We start from the raw sequence: 13,729 nt of genomic DNA, 5'->3' as shown, positions 1-13,729 counted from the left end.
AAGTTATTTTTTATGCAACATGTTCAAAGTCAAGCAATTAGATAAATATAGACAAAAAATTTAATTATAATCTATTATTCAAATTATGGGTCTTTAACGAGTAAATGACAATGAAATAAAATAATATATAGTATTTGATTACTTATTTTTAACCCTTCACCTTAAACTCTTAGTTTGTTGTAATGAAAGGAAAAAAAAACATTGGTGGTGCATGACTAAAAAATTTGTAATGGTTAACAAATACATATTTTAAATTTGATTTTAAGATTCTAATAAAGCATAAGAGATCACTATTGAGAGAATAGAAAGAGAATCAAAAGATTATATATATATATATGGGGAATGCTAATATACTCCCACCTATTTTTTAGTGGGAGTATGTTAGCAACCTACACCAAAATTTTAGGACAAAAAAATCACTCATTTCTTTTGATTTGGTTAATTTGTATAAAGGATATTATAATAATTTAATTTAATTTTAAATAAAAATTAAATATTTTCTCTATCTTATTAATTTCTTTTACTAAGTCATTTCTCTCTCCTATTAAATTCTTTCTTCAACCCATTTCTCTTTCTTATTAAATTCTTTCTCTAACTTATTTATCTCTCTCCTATTAAATTCCTTCTTTAACTCATTTCTCTCTCATTCTCTCATAATGATTTAGTGAATGAAGTTAATAAGAGAGAGAAAATATGTTATTTTCTTTTAAAATTAAATTAAATTACTATAATATCCTTTGTATGAATTAATCAAATAAAAAGAAATGAATGATTCTTGTCCTAAAATTTTGGTAAAGATTACTAATATACTCTCACTAAAAAATTGGTGGAAGCATATTAGCATTCCCATATATATATATATATAGAAAGAGAGAAATTTTAAAACAGTCTCTTATTTATTAAGAATAAGAGAAATTAAAAGAAATCAGTTAATAACATATTATATTTGGACTGCCCAGGTCGTAATCCGACTAGCACATCGTCTAGGCAAAAACCCGACTAGCACATCGTCTAGGCAAAAAACCACCGACTAGCACATCGTCTAGGTAAAAACCCGACCAGCACATTGTCTAGGTAAAGACCCGACTGGACCTTCTACTCGTCTAACTCCCGACTGGACCGTCACGGGGTGTGGCGACTCGGCTATAACGCCAAATTACATGCACCCGAGAGGGGATACGCCTTTTTTCCCGATAGGTCCTCTTGTAAAGGCATTCTCGGAAAAATACCGATTTGGAAAACAACCACTCACTCCCTTGGCTTCAGGATAAGAGCGGTTAAGGAGAATCCCGAAAATCGCGGGGTCCACGAAGCCCATAAACACAAAAGTATAAAACCTAGAACCCTAGAGCTAGGACGACAGATTACACTTTTGAATGCTCTGGCTTCGCGGCTTGACCTAGAGAAAACCCTAGTTCGTCCCGTGGCCGGAACATTTTGGCGCCCACCGTGGGGCCACGGTAAAACTTTTCCTACGCCCCAAGAAATACAGAAAGACCTACACTTTACCATGGCGAGAGGCGGCAACAACAGCAATTCACAACCCCCTACCATGGAGGAGATGATGGCCATGATCAATGGCCTACGGGAGGATAATGCACGATCCAGGGAGAGAGAGGAGGCCATTCAGCGCGAAAACGAGGAGATCAGGAGGCGAGCGGATGAGTTACAGGCCAGGATAGAAGCCAACACCAGAGCGTTGGAGGAGGATGTCATGCAGGAAGTCCCAAGGGATTTTCGGCCTTTCTCGGAGGCCATAGAGGCTGAGGCCATCCCCAGGGATCATCGGATACCGCAGGTCGAACCTTTCGATGGATCACAGGATCCCAGTCAACATCTAACAGATTTCCGAGCTCAGATGCTGATTTGCGGAGGGAGCATGGAAGTCCGTTGCAAACTGTTCATGGGTACGCTTAAAAAGGCGGCGCTCGATTGGTTTAGTAGCCTCCCCGACCGATCCATCATCGACTTTGACGTTTTCAGTCGGCTGTTTATGGCTCAATTCGCTGCCAATAAGAAGAAGCCACCGATCACGTCGGATTTATTTGACCTTAAGCAGCAACGGGAGGAGTCATTGAAGGATTTTCTGCAGAGATTCAATGAGGTGGCTCTGAAGATAGCATCCTTGGATGAGAGAATGGCGGTCATCGCCTTCCAGAAGGGTTTGCGGTCTGGAGCGTTCGACATTGCGCTCGAGAGAGCTAACTGTCAAACAATGTCGGAGGTAAGGGCTTTTGCTTTAAGCCACATCAAGACGGAAGAAAACCAGATCATAAAGAGGGCAGCCGAGAACCGAGAGGCAGGGGGCAGTAATAAGGAGAGTAACAAGCATCTCCGACCGCGGTCGGACTGGAATAAGCGAAGCGATCGCTACAACGCAAAGGAGGGTAACTATCGGCAGTTCGATCATATCAGTCGCCCAAAGGCCGAATGGTCACGAAGCAAGGAGGAGGAGAAGTTTACGCCACTTAATGTTCCCAGGCGACACATTCTGCATGACGTAAATAGTGCGTCATTATTTGACTTCCCAGAGGCAACTGACCGGCAGTTGGGGCCCTACAAAACTGACTGGTGTGAGTTTCATCGGGCTCATGGACACAAGACGGAGAATTGTTTCGTTCTTGGGAGGCAAATTGAGCGCCTTATCAAGGAGGGTCGGTTGAAAGAGTTTATTGCAGGAAAGAAGGGTGAGAGCTCGTCCGACAGGCGACATAGGCAGGAGGGAGAAGACAACAGGAGAGGAAGACGCGAGGGGAGGTCTCCCCCGAGAGACCCCCCGCAAAAATCTAAGGAGGCTCACCAGCAAGCCATTCATGGAGACTTCAACACCATAGCAGGGGGATTTGCTGGTGGAGGCTCGACTTCTGCGGCAAGGAAGAGGTACTCTCGGTCAGTACTGTCGGTCTCCGAGTTGCCGAGACCCTCCCGATCAGCCATCACGTTCTCGGACGCCGACTTTGAGGGTGTATCTCCCCACGAGGATGACCCCATAGTCGTCTCGGCAATCGTCATGGGGTACAACGTGAAACGAGTGTTAGTGGACCAAGGCAGTTCGGCGGATATAATGTTTTGGGAAGCTTTCGTCGGGATGAAGATTCCGACTGATCGTCTCATGCCGTACGCAGGTACGTTGGTTGGTTTTGCAGGTGATCAGGTAATAGCCAGGGGATACGCCGACTTGGAGACAACGTTCGGCCAGGGAGACAATATGAAAACTGTCACTATCCGATATCTGGTGGTAAACGCTCAATCATCTTACAGCATACTAGTCGGTAGACCAACACTAAATAAGTTGGGAGCGGTCGTCTCCACGCCTCATTTGAAGCTGAAGTACCCTTTGCCCAGCGGAAAGGTGGGTGTCGTCTGCGTCGATCAAGATGTAGCGAGGAAATGCTACGAAGACAGTTTGAGGGCGAGGCGACAACTATATGTGACACAGGTTGATCGGGGTGTTCAGTCAATAGAGTTGGATCCGAGAATGAATCATTTCGATACCCGACCAGCCCCAGCGGAAGATGTAAAGGAGGTTACCCTGGCCGAGGGGAAAATCGTCAAGATTGGTGTATCTCTAAACAAGGAAGACGAGGAAGGTCTAGTCACCGTGCTAAAGAGAAACATATCGGCCTTCGCGTGGAGTGTCGGGGATATGCCGGGCATTGATCCCGATTTCTTATGTCACCACCTCATGGTCGACCCCAAGGCGAAGCCCGTGATCCAGAAAAGGCGAAAGTTTGGAGAGGACAAAAGGAAGGCCATAGTGGAGGAGACGAGAAAATTGATGGCAGCTGGTCATATTCGGGAAATCCAATACCCGACGTGGCTGGCGAACGTAGTGATGGTACGAAAGAGTAATGGAAGTTGGAGGATGTGTACCGACTTCACTGACCTAAACAAAGCTTGCCCGAAAGACTCATACCCACTCCCCAACATAGACTGCCTGGTCGACGGCGCCTCGGGGTACGAGCTGTTAAGTTTCATGGACGCCTACTCCGGTTACAATCAAATCCGAATGCACCCAGCTGATGAGGACAAAACGGCCTTCATAGCCGATCAGGCTACTTGTTGTTACAGGGTCATGCCTTTTGGTTTGAAGAACGCGGGAGCGACATACCAGCGGCTCATGGACAAGGTCCTGGCAAAGCAGCTGGGAAGGAACGTTGAGGCATACGTGGACGATATGGTGGTAAAGTCGGACAACTTCTCTCGGCATTACGCCGACTTGCAAGAGAGCTTCGACACTTTAGCGCGTTATCAACTCAAGTTGAATCCCGCGAAGTGCTCCTTCGGCGTCCAAGCAGGAAAGTTCCTCGGTTTCCTGCTGACCCATCGTGGTATTGAGGCAAATCCCGAGAAGTGTTCCGCGATCATCAATATGAGAAGTCCGGCGACGGTAAAAGAGGTCCAGCAGTTGACAGGAAGGATGGCTTCCCTCTCTCGGTTCCTCTCCAAGGCGGCGGATAAATCGCTGCCTTTGTTCCAGTGCTTGAGGAAGAACAACCGCTTTGCATGGACAGATGAATGTGAAAAAGCGTTCGGTGAACTCAAACAGTCTCTCACCTCGCCACCAATACTCTCTAAACCGCAAGCCGGTCTCCCTTTACTGATGTATTTGTCGGCATCTGATAGCGCCATCAGTGCAGTCTTAGTACAAGAAAGAGGTAGTTCTCAATTGCCTATTTATTTTATTAGCAGGGTGTTGCAAGGCGCGGAGACTCGTTACCAAAAGATGGAGAAGCTAGCCCTCGCGATACTGGTTACAGCACGCAAACTGAGACATTACTTCCAGAGTTACGAGGTGGTAGTTCGAACAGATCACCCGATTAGGCAAATATTGCAGAAGCCCGACCTGGCAGGAAGGATGATGAAGTGGTCCGTGGAGTTGTCGGAGCATTCCATCAAGTACGAACCGAGAGGAGCAATCAAAGCTCAGGCGCTGGCTGACTTCGTAATGGAACTAACCTCACCAGTGGGGGAAGTTCGAACTGAAGACACACAGTGGATCCTGTCGGTAGATGGAGCCTCGAACCTTGGAGGAAGTGGAGCGGGGATTGTCTTGGAAGGACCGGGAGGAATTTTGTTGGAACAGTCATTGCGATTTGAGTTCCGGGCAAGCAATAACCAGGCCGAGTATGAAGCATTGTTGGCCGGAATGACATTGGCGAAGGAAATGGGGGCGACAAGCTTATCAGCACGAAGTGACTCCCAATTAATCACAGGACAGGTAGCCGACACCTTCCAAGCAAAGGACCCTCAACTGGCCCAATACCTAGAGAAGGTTAAGCACCTTTCGGAAAATTTCCGAGAATTCACACTTAACCATGTACCACGAGAGCAAAACTCCAGGGCCGACCTGCTCTCCAAGCTTGCAAGCACAAAGAAACCAGGAGCTACTCGGTCAGTCATCCAAGAAACGCTGTCACGGCCGAGCATAAACGAGGCGCAAGGAAATATCCTATTCATCCAGGAAGAGCTAAATTCTTGGATGGCACCATACATTGCATATCTGACTCGGGGGGAACTACCGGAAGACAAAAAGGAGGCATCGTTAGTGCAAAGGGAGTCGGCCAGGTTCGTTGTCATCAACGAAAGGCTGTACCGAAGGGGCTTTAGCTCTCCTCTCCTGAGGTGTTTGACCACGTCGCAAGCGCAGAGGGTGATGGACGAGGTACATAGTGGTATGTGCGGCAGTCATATCGGAGGCCGAGCTCTAGTGTACAAGGTCGCCCGCGCAGGTTACTTCTGGCCATCTTTGAGAAATGACTGCGTCAACTGGGTCCAGAAATGTGATGGATGCCAAAGACATGCTACCCTGCACCATTCCCCCGCCGAGCGACTACATTCGATCCTGTCTCCTTGGCCTTTCCACAAATGGGGGATTGACATTCTCGGTCCATTTCCGATCGCTGTGAGGCAACTGAAATTTTTGATAGTAGCAGTAGACTACTTTAGCAAATGGATCGAGGCGGAACCGGTTGCAACCATCTCAGCAGAAAAGGTCAGAGCATTTCTTTGGAAGAATGTGGTGTGCAGATATGGAGTCCCTCAGATGCTTGTTTCCGATAACGGGACACAGTTTGCAAGCGCGAGAGTTCGTGATTTTTGTAAAGAGGTCGGAATCAGAATGGCATTCACGTCCGTCGAACACCCTCAATCTAACGGCCAGGCCGAGTCGGCCAACAAGGTAATCCTCTCAGGCTTGAAGAAACGTGTACAAGACTCAGGCGCTTCATGGGTGGAAGAGCTTCCCCGAGTACTTTGGTCGTACCACACGACTGTTCACTCAACGACCCAAGATACCCCCTTCAATCTGGTATACGGAACCGACGCCATGATCCCGATTGAAATTGCAGAGCCTTCAGTACGCACTACCGCTTTTTCTGAAGAAGAATCTGACCAGGGACGACGAATTGATTTAGACCTGATCGAAGAAACAAGAGAAAGAGCAAGAATAAATCAAGTAGCGGCGCAGAGAAGAGCAGCCTTCAAGTACAACACTAAGGTAAACCCAAGAGATTTTGTCGTAGGCGACCTAGTTTTGAGGCGCGCTCAACTTACACAGATGAAAAACAAACTATCGCCTAAATGGGTTGGCCCTTACAAGATTGATGATGTGGTCGGCAAAGGGGCCTACCGACTTAGAACTTTGGATGGAGGCAGGATACCGAGAACGTGGAATGCTGCAAACCTACGCTTCTATTATAGCTAGACTTTTCTCCCCCTTTGTATTAGGTGCACTCTTTTCCTAACTCAGTATTTTTTTCCCGTAAAAATATGAGGGGTTTTTGCTGAGGAGGTTTTTAATGAGGCACCACCCTCCCCAATTCTAATAAATGTCATCTGACTGTTTCCTTTTCATGAGCTTTTTCTCTTTACATGGATAAAAACTCGTGATTGTCGGCAAAAGTCCGACTGGGCGAGTATAAATAACTTGAAGAACTCGTGATTGTCGGCAAAAGTCCGACTGGACGAGTATAAATAACTTGAAGAACTCGTGATTGTCGGCAAAAGTCCGACTGGGCGAGTATAAATAACTCGATTGAAAAAACTCGTGATTGTCGGCAAAAGTCCGACTGGGCGAGTATAAATAACTCGATTGAAAAAACTCGTGATTGTCGGCAAAAGTCCGACTGGACGAGTATAAATAACTTGAAGAACTCGTGATTGTCGGCAAAAGTCCGGCTGGGCGGGTATAAATAACTCGATTGAAAAAACTCGTGATTGTCGTAGTCCGGCTGGGCGAGTATAAATAACTCGATTGAAAAAACTCGTGATTGTCGGCAATAGTCCGGCTGGGCGAGTATAAATAACTCGATTGAAAAAACTCGTGATTGTCGGCAAAAGTCCGACTGGGCGAGTATAAATAACTCGATTGAAAAAACTCGTGATTGTCGGCAAAAGTCCGACTGGACGAGTATAAATAACTCGATTGAAAAAACTCGTGATTGTCGGCAAAAGTCCGACTGGACGAGTATAAATAACTTGAAGAACTCGTGATTGTCGGCAAAAGTCCGGCTGGGCGAGTATAAATAACTCGATTGAAAAAACTCGTGATTGTCGGCAAAAGTCCGACGGGGCGAGTATAAATAACTTGAAGAACTCGTGATTGTCGGCAATAGTCCGGCTGGGCGAGTATAAATAACTCGATTGAAAAAACTCGTGATTGTTGGTTAAGTTCCGACTAGGCGAGTATAAATAACCCAGAACGAGCAGTTCACACAAATCAGTGACAACAATGAATCAGTGCTTAGTTGTAGGTTCAAATTACCACGACTACAGCTTAAAGTTTTTATAACAAGAAATGCTTTAGAAGTACTCCTACTTTGAAAATACTGATCGACCACCGATTGCAAGTCATCTGAATCCACGGACCAAGATTAACATCAACCTCGGCCCCCTCGCATGATTAGGGTGGTATATAGGAACGGGTAGTTCAATCAATACATTCAAGTTTAATACTTAGTTTAATTTCTGATGTTTATGGTCGGTATTTGGACGACCAGTATTCTCAACTGTGTTTTTCATTTAAGTAAATTATCGGCGTATTCAGTCGGTATTGGGACGACTAGATAGTTTGAAAGTTGATTCAAACTTGGAGTTTTCTACTTGGCATTTGGACGACTAGCTAATTTTACTCGGTATTTGGACGATTAAACTCGTTGAAATTCAATTTTTAACTTAGAAAAAATACTTGCATCTTTCCGAGTCGGTTTTTTGACGATTAGATAGTTTGAAAGTTGATTCAAACTTGGAGTTTTCTACTCGGCATTTGGACGACTAGGTAAATTTACTCGGTATTTGGACGACTCGGTGATTTTACAGTTATTTACCCTAGTCGGTTTGCTGGCGATTAGACGGAAAATTCAATTTTTAACTTAGAAAAATATTTGCATCTACCCTAGTCGGATTTTTGGCGATTAGATAATTTAGATAGTTGATTCAAACTCGAGGTTGTCTACTCGGCATTTGGACGACTAGGTAATTTTACTCGGTATTTGGACGATTAAACTCGTTGAAATTCAATTTTTAACTTAGAAAAAATACTTGCATCTTTCCGAGTCGGTTTTTTGACGATTAAACTCGTTGAAATTCAATTTTTAACTTAGAAAAAATACTTGCATCTTTCCGAGTCGGTTTTTTGACGATTAGATAGTTTGAAAGTTGATTCAAACTTGGAGTTTTCTACTCGGCATTTGGACGACTAGGTAAATTTACTCGGTATTTGGACGACTCGGTGATTTTACAGTTATTTACCCTAGTCGGTTTGCTGGCGATTAGACGGAAAATTCAATTTTTAACTTAGAAAAATATTTGCATCTACCCTAGTCGGATTTTTGGCGATTAGATAATTTAGATAGTTGATTCAAACTCGAGGTTGTCTACTCGGCATTTGGACGACTAGGTAATTTTACTCGGTATTTGGACGATTAAACTCGTTGAAATTCAATTTTTAACTTAGAAAAAATACTTGCATCTTTCCGAGTCGGTTTTTTTGACGATTAGATAGTTTGAAATTCAATTTTTAACTTAGAAAAAATACTTGCATCTTTCCAAGTCGGTTTTTTGGCGATTAAATTCGTTGAAATTCAATTTTTAACTTAGAAATTGTACACAGTATATAAAGAACGAAGCAAGTTCTTGAAACACGAAAGTCAAAATGGTTACACGTTTAAGAAACACGAAATTAAACAAGTGCAAAAAAGACAAGTGCAAAAAGCAGGAAAGTGCAACATAGACTTAATCATCCTCGGGAGGATCCACAAGTTGCCCATCGACAATCTCTTTGAAGTAGCCCATGCCCCCGATATCGAGATCGGTATACAGAATTTTTATTTGGGAAGTCGCCGCGTCGAAGCCTTGAACATATTTCTTCATAGAATCCACCTTTGCGGCTTCAAGGTCATTCTCGAGTTTCTCGACTTCCAGCTTCGCCAAAGACAAGTCGTTCTCGAAGACACTCGCGGCATCGGCTGATTTATCTCGAGCTAGGCGCGTCTCGGCCAACTCGTTCTCCAGCGCCACCTTCTCGGCGAGCCATGCTTGCTTCTCATCTTCGAACGTACGGCGACCTTCCAGTAACCTATCTCGCTCACTAGACACCCACTTGCACTCGGATTTGCTCTTGTTCAAATCATCCTCCAAGGATGTGATCCTTTTCCCCTGCAACTTAGTCTCCCTCACTAAGCCGCGAATTTTGTCCTCGTTGATCAACGAAAGAGCAGAGAGACGATTTGTAAGTGACTCGACCCCCTTGGCAATGGTAAAAGCACTCATTTTTTCCAAGTCGCCTCGGTCGCCCTCAAGCCAGTCGGTATTTCGAAGGTGCGCGCTATGATTAAACTTCTCATCCCAGAAAGAGGGGAGGTCGCTGCGACTAGCCCCATGGTCAACTGGTTCCCAATTTTCGCCAAGACATACACTCACGGTCCTCTCGGCAGATTGAACTTCCGTATCGCCCTTGTCCATCTCCGCGGCTACGACCGTCTCAAGGTTAACTACCGATATAGGTTTGTCGGCTTCGCGGCGACGCTTCTGCGGGTTCTCGCCAGCAGTTCTCGACTTCCCCACTGGACTATCGGTCTCCGCCACCTTCTCGGTCGCCGACTCATCCACCGCAGAAGCTTGGAGCCCCTTTTGTCGTTTCCAGAGTTTCATCATTTCCCGATTGCTCATGCTCGCCATTTTCGCTACAAGACATAAACAAATTATGATAAAAGTACAGGTTTAAACAGACAAAAGGAATTCTCAACATTCAAAGCGACATTATACCTATATATATTTTCAATTCTTGAGGCCTACTCTCTAGGTCTAGGAGTTTCCCAGTGTTGAAAAAGGTTTTCAAATCTTCAATTTTCTTAATGTCGGCCTGATCGCTCTCGGAAAGCTTCTTGGAATCTAGTCCACCAAATGCTATTGTTCCCCGATTCCAATACAAAGGAAACCCTTCGAACACACTCTCATGACCCGGTATACTACGCACTCGGAAAAATGATTTCTTGAAATCCTTGTAGGATGACTGAAACAATGACAACAAACCCCGACCTGACACTCCGCTAACGGACACCCAGCTCGTACGTTTGCTAACCCTACTCTCAAAAAAGTAGAAAAACTTATCTGCAGTCGGAATTATCCCGATCCCCTCACACAAAATCTCAAAACCCCGTACAAAAGCCCAACTATTTGGGTGTAGTTGGGTTGGGGCGACATTCAAAGCTCGAAGTACCCCTTTTTCACAGTCGGTTAGGGGCCATCTCACTCTAATCTTAGAAATGAGAGTGGTGTAACAAAAGGTAAATTTTTCGGTTGGGGGAGGACAAATGCATACTGGTTCCTTATCAACACAAGGCTCACACGCGACCACTTCATCCCCACCCCGGCAAACTACATAGTCTCTACAGAAGCTATCCATGGCTTCGCAGGAATTTATCAAAGATTCGCATTTCAATGCATCATCCTTAACCCATCCATATAATTCCCCATAAATCGCGTTAGCCATTGTGAATATAACCTTAGTTTTAACCTAAAACTTAAAGGCTTGCAAGAAAAATCCACTAAGAGGGTAAAATAAATACGAGCGTACCTAAAGGTTTCCTCTCACAACTCCACCTACCAAAAGAGGGGCACAAAACCACCGCCAGCCGCCGTAGATTAGAACGGAGGAGAAAGCCACCACCGGAGGAAGAAAAGCTATGGAAAGGGAAATGCAAAATTTTAACAACATAAGGGGCCACCCCTATTTATAGCAACGAAGGGCCGTGTGTGAGGAGGTACTCCCAAGAGTCACAACGCGCATGAAAAAATACGCTCAAGAGTCACGAAGCGCGTGGGACGTTTTGGCATTTAATATTTCGTGATAAATGCTGCCACGTGGCACCACCTTTACTAACGCCTCTGCAACGCCGGCTTCGCAATAAATGCATGTCCCACCTCGAGTAAGGTGAAGAGACATGACTTGTCAGACCATATGTACCGTCTCGGCTATTGGCCGAGACGTTCTCTCAATTTATGTTCGGAACGACTCAAGTGTGCCATCCAGGTAATGGCCCGACTTGATCTCTTTTGGATCGGATGCCGCTTGGCCCACGACCGAGTTCATCTCTCCGATCGACTCGCCCCTAACCCAACTCCACTCGCCTATAAGGAGGGTCACTCGGTTTTTTGCCTGATGGGATCTTTGGAAACATATGACAACTCGACTTCAAGCCCTCTCGCCTCATGAGGCTCAGAGCTGAAGGGCAAGTGGACCGTTCAGGTCGTTTTCCGACCTGATTCCCTTCTCGGTCATAGGACGTTAGCGACCCTTCTCTTGGCAAATAACCGACCAGGTGGCCATGTCTTGAGCCCTATCGCCTTTTAGGCTCAGGGCTGAAGGGCAAGTGGACTGCCCAGGTCGTAATCCGACTAGCACATCGTCTAGGCAAAAACCCGACTAGCACATCGTCTAGGCAAAAAACCACCGACTAGCACATCGTCTAGGTAAAAACCCGACCAGCACATTGTCTAGGTAAAGACCCGACTGGACCTTCTACTCGTCTAACTCCCGACTGGACCGTCACGGGGTGTGGCGACTCGGCTATAACGCCAAATTACATGCACCCGAGAGGGGATACGCCTTTTTTCCCGATAGGTCCTCTTGTAAAGGCATTCTCGGAAAAATACCGATTTGGAAAACAACCACTCACTCCCTTGGCTTCAGGATAAGAGCGGTTAAGGAGAATCCCGAAAATCGCGGGGTCCACGAAGCCCATAAACACAAAAGTATAAAACCTAGAACCCTAGAGCTAGGACGACAGATTACACTTTTGAATGCTCTGGCTTCGCGGCTTGACCTAGAGAAAACCCTAGTTCGTCCCGTGGCCGGAACAATATTATATATCACACTTTTCTATTTATATTTAACATAATTGATTTATTTTTAAAAAATTACAAGTAGATTTTTATTGAGAAATAGAAATATTTCATATCAATTGATTAATTTTTTTTTATAATAATATTCTTTATATAATTTAATTACATAATTAAAAATTATTTTTATATTTTCTATAAATTAAAAAAAAAGTTGGTGCCCTTTTAAAAATAAAGGCCTAAACGATTGCGTACCTTAATGGTGTTTAATGTCGTCATATTTATGTGTATTAAAAAGGAAGTGTTTGTGTTTGTATTTCCGAGGTTCGAATAATATTCAGACAATAAAGTTATCGACGTGCAATATATATGAAAGGGGGAGGGTTAGTTATCAAGTGTTTCAATGGTTATAATATTTACTGATTAACTTGTGAAGAAACCGATTTTATAAGTCTTTACTGCATAGGGTTAAAAGTCATTCCCTCTGCTTGCAATTCAGAAATTAATAGACTAAACCGACGTAATTGGTCAATCAGAAAACTGATGTACGACCCTACACATTTATATATATATTAGTCTCATTTTAAATCGATATAAATACTCTTAACTTTTTATATTTAATTATGAAAATGTCATCGTATTTTTTTTATTACGTTGTTTTTGTTAAAATCAATGTATAATTGTCATCATGGAATAGTATTAATTCTCTAGTTGTTTAAAGGTGGCAGGCAGTAGACTTATTGAGCCAGAGCAAATTAAGCATGTTCTTAAAGACCATTTCGAAAGGCATTTTCAAGATTGTAAATGGAATCGACCTTACTTTCAGGGGCTGGATTTCAAAACTTTAAATCCAACAGAATTTGAGATGTTGATAGAGCCATTTTCCTTACAAGAAGTCAAGGCAGCAGTGTGGGATTGTGAAAATACAAAGAGCCCAGGACCAGATGGCTTCAATTTTTATTTTATAAAAGATTTTTGGGACATAATGCAGGCTGATTTTATGTCTTTTTTTTACAGATTTTCATGATCATGGTAGATTAGTTAAAGGTGCGAACAACTCATTTATTGTCTTTATTCCAAAAAAGGACAGCCCACAACGTGTAGAAGACTATCGACCAATATCTCTCATTGGTTGTATGTATAAGGTTTTATCTAAGGTCTTGGCTAATAGGCTGCGAAAGGTGATTGGAAGTGTTATATCTGATTCTCAGTCTTCTTTCATCAAAGGCAGACATATTCTAGATAGTATCTTGGTGGCTAATGAAGTGGTGGAGGAAGTGAAGCAAAAGAAGAAAAAATGCTTGATGTTCAAAGTTGATTTTGCAAAAGCCTATGACTCGGTGAACTGGAATTTTTTACAACACATGATGCTCACTATGGGGTTTCC

General features: G+C 44.0%; 1 protein-coding gene across 1 annotated transcript; it reads left to right on the top strand.

Moving 5' to 3' along the window:
- The first annotated feature begins 1,510 nt into the window (after positions 1–1,510).
- Positions 1,511–6,706, top strand: LOC145956187 (uncharacterized). The gene has a single exon (XM_083071755.1). The coding sequence runs from the start codon at positions 1,511–1,513 to the stop codon at positions 6,704–6,706; it is 5,196 nt and encodes a 1,731-aa protein (XP_082927881.1).
- The last annotated feature ends 7,023 nt before the right edge of the window (positions 6,707–13,729 follow it).

Source organism: Cajanus cajan, chromosome 1, assembly GCF_000230855.2.
Source record: "Cajanus cajan strain Asha chromosome 1, NIPB_CcT2T_4, whole genome shotgun sequence".
Lineage (NCBI taxonomy): Eukaryota > Viridiplantae > Streptophyta > Magnoliopsida > Fabales > Fabaceae > Cajanus > Cajanus cajan.
Note: the sequence above shows the minus strand (reverse complement) of the source record. Positions and strands in the feature narration are given on the sequence as shown.

What these genes read in the sequence shown, in the direction of transcription:
- LOC145956187 (XM_083071755.1), top strand. Translation starts at nt 1,511, where the DNA reads ATGGCGAGAGGCGGCAACAACAGCAATTCACAACCCCCTACCATGGAG.